General features: G+C 43.6%; 3 protein-coding genes and 1 non-coding gene across 5 annotated transcripts in view; 3 read left to right on the forward strand and 1 right to left on the reverse strand.

The window, feature by feature from the left end:
- Positions 1-782: 782 nt before the first annotated feature.
- On the reverse strand, positions 783-8,614 carry Sdf2 (stromal cell derived factor 2). Its single transcript, XM_041664047.1, has 3 exons — positions 8,411-8,614; positions 4,548-4,744; positions 783-1,429 (listed from the first exon to the last, which is right to left on the reverse strand). Exons 1-3 carry the CDS (start codon positions 8,559-8,561, stop codon positions 1,142-1,144), a joined length of 636 nt encoding a protein of 211 aa, XP_041519981.1. The 5' UTR covers positions 8,562-8,614; the 3' UTR covers positions 783-1,141.
- On the forward strand, positions 1,913-2,346 carry LOC121456131 (40S ribosomal protein S25-like). The gene has a single exon (XM_041663987.1). It carries the CDS (start codon positions 1,969-1,971, stop codon positions 2,344-2,346), a length of 378 nt encoding a protein of 125 aa, XP_041519921.1. The 5' UTR covers positions 1,913-1,968.
- On the forward strand, positions 3,702-3,805 carry LOC121457249. Its single transcript, XR_005975741.1, has one exon. It is a non-coding gene; the product is annotated as a U6 spliceosomal RNA (small nuclear RNA).
- Positions 8,615-8,863: 249 nt separating the features above from the next.
- The window catches only part of Supt6h (SPT6 homolog, histone chaperone and transcription elongation factor), a 38,648-nt gene continuing 33,313 nt past the window's right edge, over positions 8,864-14,198 (forward strand). For both annotated transcript variants that reach the window (XM_041664045.1, XM_041664046.1), the window contains exon 1: positions 8,864-9,027. The gene's annotated coding sequence lies outside the window, so the exon portion shown is untranslated. The remainder of the gene's footprint in view (positions 9,028-14,198) is intronic.

Raw genomic sequence — 14,198 nt, forward strand, 5'->3', positions numbered from 1 at the left:
ACCATGTGGTTGCTGAGATTTGAACTTAGGACCTTTGGAAGAGGTTCAGCCAGAAGTTTCTTACTCCTAACATCATGGGCCATATCTAACACAGCACTGATAATCTGTGGGAAGCAGATGCAGGTGTATTTGTGAGTTCAAGATCAGCCTGGTCTACAAGAGCTAGTTCCAGGACAGCTAGGACTGTTACACAGAGAAACCCTGTCTTGAAAACAAAACAACAGGGGGCTGGAGAGATGGCTCAGTGGTTAAGAGCACTGTCTGCTCTTCCAGAGGTCCTGAGTTCAATTCCCAGCAACCACATGGTGGTTCACAACCATCTGTAATGAGATCTGGCGCCCTCCTCTGGTGTGTGGACATACATGGAGGCAGAATGTTGTATACATAATAAATAAATCTTTAAAAAAAAAAAAAAAAAAAAAAAAAAAAAAAAAAAAAAGAAAACAAAACAACAAAACCAAAAAAAAAGGCAACACATCTTTGCATCATTAAACATTTCACAGCATAAACAAATGTACATCTTGAACTATTATTCCACAATACATAATAGATCCAGAGGAGGATGTCATTGGCTATATATTATGCAGAACTCTGAAGGCCTTACTCAGTAAAGATGAGCTGGAGAAGAACCGAAGGAGCAAAGAGAAAAGGCTTATATGCAAATAAACCTCTAAAATGGCCCACAGTGAAGACTCCCAGCATTCTGAAAGTCTTAGGACTTGAGGATTTAGCAGGCAGATAGATCCAGAAATAGCTCACCTAATAAATGACCACACAATGACTACAATTCTTTTATTTTTTTTATTTATCATTTTGGAAAAAGAAAACTAGGGGAAAATCAGACAAGTCAGCAATCCATGATGTCAGAGGAGTAAAATCCCCAGCTAGGAGGGAAATTCCTCAGCTTCCTCTTATCAACATGAACGAAAGGATCTCTGCCCTCATGAACAGGTCCTCTCTTAAGAACTGACCAAACTGGGGAGAGCAACCAATTCAAGTGTGAAGGCTGCAGGCCCAAACGCAGCCCCTGCTTCCTACAGTGTCCCTTCATCTCAGGGAGCCTGGAGCGGGGCTCCAAGGGCAAAGCAGCAACAGACGTCTACAAACACTGTGTGGTGACAGTGGCACAGAGGATTTAGAGTCACAGCTCTGCATGATGGACCTCTGCCTTCAACAATTCACTGGGCTTCATGAAGATGCCTTCCATGGCCTTCCAGTAGTTGTTCTGACTTGGCTGGGCCATACCATGTACCTCCTTTTGCCCACTTATGGGTCGGCCATATTGTTCTCCCGTGACAGACAGGAGAACTTCGGTGGAAGAATGTTTGAATCTCACTTCACCGTCTCTCACCCAGTAAGGTCCGTTACAGAGCACTGTCCAGTCATCCAGATAGTCACCTTCACCTTCCTCGCCAAAGGCACTCACTTCCTGAAAGACAGAAAGTGGTAACATTAACACATCTGACAGGCAGCTCTGGAGAGCACACCCACAGCCCTAACATTGAGGAAGTAGAGATAGCAAGGTCAGGAGTTCAAGATGATCCAGCTACATAAGCAATTTAAGGCTAGCCTAGGTTATAAGAGACTATACCCTGTTGCCAAGTAAATAAGCTGCGATCTTTCTCAAGGCTTTCACCATGAGGAAAATGTTAGATTTCAAAGGTGGGGCATGACTCAATAAGAAAAAAAAATAAAATTAAAAAAAATAAGTCGGGGCTGGAGAGATGGCTCAGAGGTTAAGAGCATTGCCTGCTCTTCCAAAGGTCCTGAGTTCAATTCCCAGCAACCACATGGTGGCTCACAACCATCTGTAATGGGATCTTGTGCCCTCTTCTGGCCTGCAGGCATACACATAGACAGAATATTGTATACATAATGAATAAATAAATATTAAAAAAAAAAAAAGTCCTTTTTTCCCCGACATCTTAGGGAGGCTGCAGTGGTTGTCGCCACTCTCTGAACTTCATCATGCCGCCCAAGGATGACAAGAAGAAGAAAGATGCCGGAAAGTCGGCCAAAAAAGACAAAGACCCAGTAAATAAGTCCGGTGGCAAGGCCAAAAAGAAGAAGTGGTCCAAAGGCAAAGTTCGGGACAAGCTCAACAATCTAGTCCTCTTTGACAAGGCTACATACGACAAACTCTGTAAAGAAGTTCCCAACTATAAACTTATTACTCTAGCCGTGGTCTCTGAGAGACTGAAGATTCGTGGTTCCTTGGCCAGGGCAGCTCTTCAGGAGCTCCTAAGTAAAGGGCTTATCAAGCTGGTTTCAAAGCACAGAGCCCAAGTAATTTACACCAGAAACACAAAGGGTGGAGATGCCCCAGCTGCTGATGAAGATGTATGAACAGATTCAATCAGCTGTACATTTGGAAAAATAAAACTTTATTAAATCAAAAAATAAATAAATAAAAATAAAAATAAGCCAGGCAGTAGCAATACATGCTTTTAATCCCAGCATGCGGGAGGCAGAGGCAGGCAGATCTCTGTGAGTTTGAAGCCAACCTGGTCTACAAGAGCTAGTTCTAGCATAGGCTCCAAAGCCACAGAGAAACCCCGTCTCCAAAAACCAAAATAATAATAATAAAAAATTACAATAAAAAACCTGAAAACAAACTGTGACTGTTGTTGAACAAATTTGGATTTTCTTTTTTGTTGCTGTTTGACTTTGTTTGTTTTTTGTTTGTTTGTTTTTGATACAGGGTTTCTCTGTGTAGCCCTGGCTGAACTGGAACTCACTCTGTGGTCTAGGTTAGTCTCAAACTCAAATTATCCTGCCTCTGCCTCCCAAGTGTTGGGATTAAAGGTATGCATCACCATATCTAGTCTGTTGAACAAATTTTTAAAATAAAAGTGTAGCACATTTGCTTCATTAAGTTACAGGGGGAAACTAGGGTAGATGGTCTACAAATGCAAAGTGAGGTCCCAGAGAAACCAGCCAATGAACACTCTGATACCAAACTTTGGCCTCCTCCCAGACAGTGAATAAATCCTGTTGAGTTAAAAAGGAAAGTCAAAAGAAGGGCCAGAGAGATGGCTTGGTAGGGAGGGTACTCATTGCTTAAGTTGTCTCTGGGATCCACATAGTAGAAGGAGAAAACCAACTCCTCCTGCAAGTTGTCCTCTAACCTCAGCAGGCTTGCACCTGTGCTCGCGCACACACAGCATACACACCAACTTCAATAAAAAATACCTGTGTTTGGAGTAAGGGGTCAGAGGATCAATGGAGTCACTGAGGAGGGCCTGAAAGCACGAGATTTCAAAAAGCAGCATAGAAATGGAGCTTGAGAGATGGCTTGGTGGTATCTTTTTCTTTTTTTATGTATAAGTGCTCTGTCTGCATGTGTGCCTGCAGGCCAGAAGAGGGCACCAGATTCCATTATAGATGGTTGTAAGCTGTCATGTGGGTGCTGGGAATTGAACTCAGGATCTCTGAAGAGCAGCCAGTGCTCTAACCTCTGAGCCATCTCTCCAGCCCTGCAAGACCCTTTATTATAAATTTGGAAACAATAGCTTTATTGTAATATTCATCAAAACTTAATGGTATGCTAATGTATACCTTTCCTCCCTATTCCGTGCTTTGGTCTAGATGTAAAGTCTCCACTCTGACCAGAAACAATTTTCTTCACACTTATGAGACAGAGTCATTTCTCCAAGTCTGCAGAAAAGAGAACATCTATACCTAGACAGCAAAGGGTTAATGTGCTCATTTAAGCAGCACAGATACTAAAATTGGAATGATACAGAGATCAGCATGGCCCCTGTTCAAGGAGGACACACAAGTTTGTGAAATGTCTCATATTTAGGAAGGAGGGAAGGAAGAAAGTAAGAAAAGAAAGAAGGAGCCGGGCGGTGGTGGTGCACGCCTTTAATCCCAGCACTCGGGAGGCAGAGGCAGGCGGATCTCTGTGAATTCGAGGCCAGCCTGGTCTACAAAAGCTAGTTCCAGGACAGGAACCAAAAGCTACGGAGAAACCTTGTCTCGAAAAATCAAAAAAAAAAAAAAAAAAAAAGAAGGAGTTAAGAACCAAGAGATCAAACAAGTCAACTGGGCAAGACAGAGCAGATGTGATGGCTATTCTTGGTTGTCAATTTGAATATAAGTGGAATGAACTATAATCCAGAAATGGATGGCACACCTGTGATCCGGATCTTGAGGCAAGAAGACAACAAGCCTTTAATCCAGACCTTGAGGCTGGAAGGCACACCTTTAATCTGGACTACCTCTTCTGCAGAAAACACATATAAGGGCAATGGAAAAAAGAAGGGTTTGTTCATCATCTGCTTGCCCTTGCTCCGTCAAGACATCCATTCCTTCTTTGGGATCCCAGAAGACCAGCTGAGACAGCCAACCTCATGGGACTGAGCAGCCACTAGATTCTTGGACTTCCCATCCATAACTAGCTATTGTTGGACTGCAGCGTGTAAGTCACTCCAATAAATTCCCATAGACAGACAGACTGACAGACAGATATTCATTCCATAAGTTCTGTGACTCTAGAGAACCCTGACATATACAGCAGGAATAATCCATTGCATGCCCCTCACCTGGTTTCCAGAAAGAGGTGACGTGAAATGGTGGCTGTGGAGGTTTCGACCAGTGTTGATGTGTGTCAGTCGGATGGGCTGGCCACATTTGATGGGGGTTCCCCTTTCACACACTGTGGCTGTCTTCCCCCGTATTCTCCAATAACTATTGCTGTCATCCACAGAGGTTACACCTGTCACTGATTGCTGCCCACTACCTGCAAGCAAACAAACAAAAGGCAGAGAAGAAAGGCAGTTGGAGAGATGCCTGATACCTGGTTCTGAAGAGCCATTTTCAACGCAGTGGGAGACAGCAAGGACCCATCCATTGTTAGGTAAAGATTCTACCAAGGTTGCATTCATTTTTTCAAAAAATAAATTTTTATTTTTATTTTATGTTTATTGGTGTTTTGCCTGTGTGTATGTCTGTATGAGGCTGTCGGGTCCCCTGGAACTGGAGTCACAGACAGTTGTAGCTGCCATGTGGGTGCTGGGAATTGAACCCGGGTCCCCTGGAAGAACAGTCAGTGCTCTTAACCACTGAGCCATCTCTTCAGTCCACCTGCATTATTTTTAAGAAAACCTACATCATACCTTCAGTTATATCCTCCCTAGATACTAAGGATATTGAAATTTCACTCTTAAAACACTGGCTATTGTGGAACAGCAGCCAGGATGGTAGGGAAGAAGGTCATGCTGCACTGGTTGACTACAGAATGAGACCTGTCCTGTGAGAAGGTCGTTTGTCAAATCTTCACTGCCTCTGTAAGGCCTTGGACAAGCATATGAATTTGATCCTCTGAGACTGTTATGAGTTCAGCAAAATCAAGAGACAGGATGCTAAATAGCCAGAGTATAAAGAAAAACAGGTTCTAGGTCTGCTGTTGTGTTCGGAAAGCTTGGTATCCACCATTATGAAAAGGCTACTCTCTAAAAATACTGACACTGCTTGGAACCCACTTGTCCTCCTATTGGAGGTCTTGGGGTTGGGAGGACAGTTATTCATTTTACTTTTGTGAATTTTGCCTGCCTGTATGTCTGTCTGTGCATGCTTATGCCCACAGAGGTCAGAAGAGGGAGCCAGATAGCCTGGGACTAGAGTTAAGTTAACCTTGTGGATGCAAGGAATTGAACCTGGATTCTTTGTAAGAACAAGTACTCTTAACCACTGAGCCATCTCTCCAGCACTGTTCGCTACATTTTAATCGTCTCTTTAATTTTTCACTTTTTTTTTCAACTCGACTTCCTCTGGAGACCTCCTTATTCTTTGGGAGTAGCTAGAATTCTATCTGGCCTTAATCTGTTCCTAAACACTTAGGGGTCCAGATAAAGTAATTCAAGTAACATTTACTGTAACTGTAATTTTTCAGATTGAGCTCATCCTGAGCAATTTGATCTATTCATGTAGCTTCAATCACTATCTGGACAAGAATGTTGTATCTAGGCAGTAAAACGGCTCAGCTGATAAAGACTGACAATCTGAATTCAATCCCTAAGACTCACAAGATAGAAGGAGAGAACAATGCTTTTCTCTGCTTTCTACATTTGCACTGTGGCAAGCATGCATCCAAACACACACACACACACACACACACACACACACACACACACACTGGAGAAATGTAATTTAAAAATAAAGCCTTTAATCTCAGCACTCAGGAGGCAGAGGCAGGTGCTGTGTGTTTGAGGACAGTCTGGTCTACATATTGAGTTCCTGGTAGCAGGGCAACCAGAGCTAGATAGACACTGTCTCAAAAAACAATGAAGCTTTTACAGAATATTGTACCTAACTCTGCATCAGATTCCTCTAAGGTTCACACTGAGCATGGTGTCAAAATCTGACGACCCATAAGGACCACCGGGAGAGATTTGAAGTCTACTAGGCCTCTTTCTAACTCCATTTTAATTTAGTAGATTCAAAACAGGAAACAGATTAAATTAAAATGTAATACGCCTGGCGTATAGGTAGGTGTTTCCTGAATCAAGTGGCTAGGAATATAAAGATATCCCAATGATGACTGTGCACTCCCGGCACTAAACTGGTCAGACAGGTTCTTAGAGGTGGGAACCACAGACCAACCCAAAAGGGTGAGTTCCTCTCTTAGCAAACACCATCCACCATCATCAGTCATTCAGATTACCTTGAATACATCTCACGTTAAATCTCATGACTTTTTTTTGTTGTTGTTTTTTGTTTTTGGAGACAGGGTTTCTCTGTAGCTTTTGGAGCCTGTACTGCAACTAGCTCTTGTAGACAAGTCTGGTCTCTAACTCACAGAGATCCACCTGCCTCTGCCTCCAGAGTGCTGGGATTAAAAGCATGCGCCACCACCGCCCAGCCGAATCTCATGACTTTTATCCTCCTCTCCCACCAAGAACCTAGAGTCTTTAGAATGCTTGGCAAATAATCTAACATTAAGCTATTTAGCCAGCTTTTGAGCTTTTTTTTAAAAAGATGTATTTATCACATATACCTGTATATGTGCCTGCGTGCCAGAAGAGGGCACCAAATCTCATTATGGATGGTTGTAAGCCACCATGTGATCCAGGGAATTGAAAAGGAATCAGTGTTATTAACTCTCCATCGCTCCAGTCCCTGTTTTTGAACTTCTTTTGTGTTGTTTTGAGATAGCTCTCCCTATGTAATCCAGGCTGATCTTTAAGTCACAATGCTTCCACTTGAGCCTTCTGAGTGCTAGGATAACAGATATCGGCCACCACACCTGCCATTAGAACAATACTAGACACACAAGAAAGAAAGAAAGAAAGAAAGAAAGAAAGAAAGAAAGAAAGAAAGAAAGAAACAGAGAGAGAGAGAGAGAGAGAGAGAGAGAGAGAGAGAAGGAGAGGGAGAGAGAAGAAAAAGACTCTTTAGGGGCTGGAGAGATGGCTCAGAAGTAAAGAGCACTGACTGCTCTTCCAGAAACCTTGAGTTCAACTGCCAGCAACCACAGGGTGACTCACAACCATCTATATGAGGTCTGGTGCCCTTTTCTGGCCTGCAGGCATACATGCAGGAAAAAAACGCTGTATACGTAATAAATAAATAAATCTTAAAAAAATATAAATAAATCTATACTGAATGAATGAATCCACGAATACTTAGCATGAATTGCATATGATAAAAAGCAGACTTTCCTTTGCAATCCCTGTCAAAGCTTAAGTTATTGAGCTAAAAAACAAGTATAAGACCAAGGGTTGTAATCAAAGAGCGAGCTCTTTCAAGTCTAAAACTCAGAGATTCAAGATATGTTGTCAGGGGCTGGAGAGATGGCTCAGCGGTTAAGAGCATTGCCTGCTCTTCCAAAGGTCCTGAGTTCAATTCCCAGCAACCACATGGTGGCTCACAACCATCTGTAATGAGGTCTGGTGCCCTCTCCTGGCTTGCAGGGATACTCACAGACAGAACATTGTATACATAATAAATAAACAAAGTTAATATTTCTAAAAAAAAAAAAAAAAGATATGTTGTCAGGCTCTACAGGCTCTATATGTCTCTCTTCTCCCAGCACAAAATAGTGGCAGCCCATGGATGCTGAAAGATTTTAAACCTGGGCAGATTGGATTAAACCCTGTACCCACCATTCACTAGCTGTAAGGCTTTGAGCAGTACCGAGTCTATTTTTTCACCTACGAAAGTAACTTTACTGTCGTTCTCAACACATTATTAGAAATTGACAGGTATACATGTGACACATTTAACATATAACTCATCAAACAAAAACTAACATTACGACTAAATTCCCTTAGCAACTCGATCGTCCTCGCCAAGCAGCTCCCTAGGGCACCTTTAACTTTCCAAGACCACGCCCAGAGGCCCCGCCTCTTCGGGGGCTCCCCGGGCCTAGGCAGCCCACCCAACCCCGGTTGGTTCCCCTCAGTACCTGATCCATAGCGCACGTCGTGAGAGTGCAGTCGGACATTATGGCGCGTATTGAGTAGCTTCACCACGGAGCCGCAAGTAACGACAGCCATATCGGACGCTCCCACAGCGCTCCATAAACCACCCAACAACAGAAGCGACAAGACAGCCATCCTAGATCCGAGAGCCCCTAACCATCCAAGAAAATTTAGCCCTTCCCCGGAACCGGAAGTTAAGGGTGGAACAACGACAAGGAGGAAGTGAAGCCACTCTAACCTGAATCTTTATGGTTCCTCTGTCTCGAGCGGATGGGTGACCTGGGAATCTGCTTTGTTCTGGTTGCTCTGTGGCGGCTGCGTTCGTGCGGTTAGCGTTCGCACGCTCGAGACGAGAGCGCTAGCCACCGGACGGGAAAAGAGAGCACGAAATGGCCCGCCCACCCCCAGTGACAGAGAGCCGGAGGTGACGTAGCACGTTTACGTAGCAGCGGCGACGGCGGTGGTGGTGGTAGTGGTGGCGGCAGCGGACGCGGAGGGCCCTTGCGGTGGGTCCGTACTATCGTTTGCCAGTCTCGGTTCGGCGACCCCATTTTCTTCCGTGGGAGCCTAAAGCAGCGGAGAAACAGCGGCCCTTAAGCAGGTAAAGCTCAGCCGGGAGAGCGTTTCTGGTGTGCGCAGCGAGCCGGGCTCCCAGGGCCTAGCCCGGTAAGGGAAGAGGCATTGGGGTGCCCTGGCCTTTCCTGATCTGCCGGAGCAAAGGGACAGGAAAGCGCAGTGGTTGCTCAGCGTCTCCAGGCCTTTCCCCCACGCAGTACCACCTGGAACCTGTGAACTGGCGTTGTTTGTTGAGTCAACAGACTTTCTGGGATCACATCTTCCCCGCAGCTTCTGGAATCTGGGCCACACGAAAAATTGGGACTAGGAGAGACCTAAGGGTTTCTTACTTGGCATCAGGTGATCAGATTAGTTATTCCGTGCGTTTGGATCCTACCGGACTTAAGATGGTTCAGCCATGAGGCTGGTGTACTGTGCTGAATGTTAGATCTTCTCATATTGTTGAATAATTGAACTTTTTCCCCTTGGATGGCTGATTCCCTTAACACTTTCGAAAGATGCGAGTTTGTATATAAGTGCCTGAAACCCTCCATCCTGCGTAATTCATTTCCTCGAATGCTTGCGACCTACCGTAAATATCAGAATGGGTTGTTGAATCCGAAATCTGTATTCTTGATTGACATCAGGTACTCAATTTAAATATCTAAGAAAAGCTGTTTCCCTGTGTTACGGAAAGAATTGATGCTTATTTTCTTTTAGGAGGCAGATCTCCTATAATACCGATACGGAAAGTCACTGTAGTATCAAAAGTAGTGGGGTACTTTTTTCCATTTTCCTCTACACACCCCATTTCTGATGATTCCCTTCTTCACAATCCCCCGTTACTTTCATTTATTTTTCTGTGTATGTGTGTGGTTCAATAGTTAATTTAAGGTTACTTACAGGAATGTGAGGGATTATTCAGAGAAACCTCGGCTACAACACTAAAGAAAATGTGCTTCTCCCCCAGCAACCATGAATTGCTCTAGATCCTTAGGATTGGTGGCATCACGTGAGCCCCTCCCCCCTCCCCCCCCCCCCCAGCTACCGTTAACTGCCTACAAATTTTCAGGCCCCTCCCCAACAAGGGAGTATTATGCTACACTGTGCAGAAGGTGCTGCGTTAAATTAATTTTTCGGGGAAAAAGTTTATTCCACCGTTGAACACTGAAGTTGACAGTTTGTAAGTCTTCGGTCTTTTAATTGCCTCCTGAGTGCTGGGATTAAAGGGCGTGTATCACCGCCACCCATCTAGTATTTTTTTAATTCTTGTAGTTTTATAGTTTTCTGCTTATACTAGTTTAACTTTCTTACCTCTCATTGACGCTTTAGTCAATAGCAACCCGACTGACTTCTCTTCTAACTGCTCATCAAAATTGATAGCTTCAACAGTGGCTACAATGTTGCCAAATCCAATGGCTACTCTTAGTCAATACAGTTACTCCTTGAAGCTTTGTCCCCTTAGTTGTTGTATTATACTTGGCTCTTGAATTTTTCTCTCTTAAGCTAGCTGCTCCTTTTTAGTCTTTAAAATACCGCTTTAATCCCAGCACTCTGGAGGCAGAGGCAGGCAGATCTCTGTATGAGTTCGAGGCCAGCATGGTCTACAAGAACTAGTTCCAGGACAGGCTCCAAAACTACAGAGAAACCCTGTCTCGAAAAACAAACAAACAAACAACAACAAAAAAAAAAGAAGAAAAGAAACAACTTCATTGTATTTTTATGTGGTATTTTGTGTGCATGGTTGTGAAGTAGGTGCTTTCTTGGTTGAGTCATCTCCTTCCCTGGCCTTTTTGGGGGAGGATTTATTTTTATCAATGTTTTCCCAGCTTGGACTGCCTTACTTCTCCTTAGGCATAGTGGTGGTTCCTCACTCCCCACAGGTTAAAGGTAAAAGTGTAATCATAGTGATACTGATGCTAATCCGTATAGCATGCTCCTGCCCAGAACTCCTGGAGCCAAGCAGTCGTCTTTCCTTAACTCTCAAGAAGCTGGTCCAGACTGTAAGGCTGTAGGCATCCACCAACTGGACCTGATGTGATTTTGCAGGGTTTTTGGGTTGTTTGTTTGCTTTTTGCTTTGTGGGTTTTGTTTTTGAGTCAGAGTCTTGCTGTGTAGTCTAAATGGCTCAAACTCTTTGAGCCTCTTGTTTCAGCTTACTAGATGCTTCATTCTTGTTTACTTTTCTGCTCTCCCTAATATCTAAATGTTTGTTGGGTTTCTCTCAGGGTTTAATTTTGAGTCCTCTATGTGTTCAGATACCCTCCCTGTGCTGTTTTCTAGGCCACCATCATCTTTTGCCTGGGCTATGATAGTTCCCTGGTTTCCTGTTTCTACTCAAATTCCCCTACAGTCTTTGAAGCCTTTAACTTACCCTATAAAGATCCTGTGTCTTCATGTGAAACCCTCTTCCTCTCCCTGGTCAAACTGACTTTCTCTGCTGCTGCCCCCATTCGTGCTCTACAGAAGCTTCTGCACCAGAGTCTCCTCCAACCACCTCCCCACGCAGTCAGTTTCTACACTTTATTCCTCACTCTTTGGGTATTTATAAAGTTTATTTCTTTTTATTTTAAGGATGTTTCTATTATTTTATTTATTTTTTTAAGACAGGGTGTCTCTGTGTAATAGCCCTAGCTGTCTAGGAAATCACTCTGTACACCAGGTTGGCCTTGAACTCACAGAGATCTGCCTGCCTCTCCCAAGTGCTGGGATCACACGCAGCTACCACCACCCATCTATTCTAAGATCTTAAAGATTTATTTAACTTATTAGAAAGAATGAGAATGTGTGTGTTAATTCTTGTATCAGTGTGAGTAGATCTAGGATAGCTTTGTGGATTCAGTTCCTTTATTCCTCTAGTTTTTTAGTTTTTACTTCTTTACGTTAGTTTTGGAATCTAATTCAGGTCATGGGCTTGCATGGCAGGCACTTTTGCCTGCTGAACTATATAACCAGCCCCCAGCCTATATTTTAAACATCTTAATTTCTTATAATTAGATTGTGTGTGTGTGGTTTTTCGAGACAGGGTGTCTCTGTAGCTTTGGAGCCTGTCCTGGCACTAGCTCTATCTAGTAGACCAGGCTGGCCTCGAACTCACAGAGATCCGGCTGCCTCTGCCTTCTGGGTGCTGGGATTAAAGGCGTTCGCCACCACCGCCCGGCCAGACCATGTTCTTATGTCCTCACTTGGAGTCCCTTTTTATGAAGTACTCTGTGGCTTCTTTCACCATATTGTTCTCATCACTAATTACAGGATTTTGTTTCATTTCTCTTTTCTGGTTTCAGATATTTAACCAGAGCCTTGTGCATGGTAAGGAAAGGTTCTGTCCACCATTGAGATATACCCACCCTCATTCATGTTTTGTCATAACATAATTTATGAAAATTATGAACTCTACCCAGGAAGAAGCATATTTTATTCTGTTTTACCTACCAAGACCCAGAACAGAGCTTGACCCTAAACAGACAGAATCTAAATGTTAATTGGAGCTTCAGAACAAAAGGAGTTAATAAGCCAGATCTCTCCAGCCAGGTCTCCTCTTAATTGCCTCCTACAAGGTCTTGTTAGAAAGGAGGAATTGCCAAGGGCCTCTCCTGTGGCCATCTGATCCCAGCCCTGTTCCTCTTCCTGAGAATGCCATGGTAACCACTACCCTCTCCCTCTGAGTCACATCTTACTCGGCAGCTGGCTTTTGCCTGGAGAGCCCCCCCTCCACCACTCTACTCCTCTTCAAGGCCTATTCCAGGTGCAAATTTAACTATAGTCTTGAATGTGGGGAAAATTTGAGGAATGTGAGTACTAAATGCAAAAATCAAAACTACAGTCAGCTTATCTTATTAAAACATGTATTAATGATGTTGATATACACAAGTGTTATATCTTTATTCTGGAGTCGCTGTTGCTTGGCATCTTCAGCCTGCAGTGCTGATATAGTACTGTTCAAAATCTAGCTGTAGAAAGTCATGACTGCTTCTGGCAAACCTTTTAACTGGAAGGCTTATTGCTGAGCTAGATTAGGAACATTAGAGTGTGTTTTATCTCTAACCTAGCTTGGGAGTTGGGAGGGAAAGGAGACAGTTGTCTTCCCAAGCTGATTGTAAGGGGACCAAGAATAAGCTGTTATCTCAGGTGGGTTGTCTATTTCTCTCTGTTAAGTAGAACAGGGACATCTGTCTGTAAGAGCTAGCTTGAAGATGTTGATCCTTTAAAAGACTGAATTCATGGTATAATGACCTAATTAAAGTAAACTGTGTGCAGTTTACTATTTTTAATGTCTCAGTTCAAGGCTTGGGGGGGAGCAATGTTAAAATTATCAGGCATAATGGCTCTTTCTTTTAATCACAGCACTCAGGAAACTGAGGTAGGAAGATTGTTGTGAGTCCTAAGAGTTAACTTTCAGGTCACACAGCCTAGAGTAAAGTCCTGCCTCAAAACACCAAGTATAGGAGTGGTGTTCTAACTCTCTCTTGCTTCTGTCCAGGTTGTTTTTCTTTTTCTTGAAATGTGGTCTCACTGTGTTGTCCTGCCCTGGAACTCTGTATATAAACCAGGGTGTCCTCTACCTTCTACATACTGGACTTAAAGGCATGAGCCACTACATCTAGCCTAGAACTACAAATTTAATTGGCAGAATTTTTAAGATTCACTTGGCGTTACTTTAGCTAAAAGACCTTAAGGATGCAGATGTCAGAAAAGGGAAAGAGGGGCATCCACCTAATCCCATTGTATAGTCATTTGTTGTCATAGTTTTTTTTTTTTGTTTGTTTGTTTTGTTTTTTGTTTTTCGAGACAGGGTTTCTCTGCAGCTTTGGAACCTGTCCTGGAACTAGTTCTGTAGACCAGGCTGGTCTCGAATTCACAGAGATCCTCCTGCCTCTGCCTCCCGAGTGCTGGGATTAAAGGCGTGCGCCACCATCGCCCGGCTGTCATAGTTTTTATTAGTGCTTCAGCTGGTTACAATCTCTGTCTACCAGAAACTTTTTTTTTTGAGACAGAGTTTCTCTGTTTAGTCCTGGCTGTCCTGGAACTCACTCTGTAGATTAGACTGACCTCAAACTCACAGAGATCCGTGTGCCTCTGCCTCCCGAGCCCTGGGATTAACGGTATGCAACGCCGCCGCGCCCCCCCCCCCCCAACTCTTACAACTTAACCCATAATTCTTATCTGTGGTTAGCCACGTGGCTTGGTCCCTTTTCTCAGTAAGGCATTCTCATCTCA

Source organism: Microtus oregoni, unplaced genomic scaffold (genome assembly GCF_018167655.1).
Source record: "Microtus oregoni isolate MIOR12 unplaced genomic scaffold, Mior012 000015F_ref0000493, whole genome shotgun sequence".
Taxonomy (NCBI): domain Eukaryota; kingdom Metazoa; phylum Chordata; class Mammalia; order Rodentia; family Cricetidae; genus Microtus; species Microtus oregoni.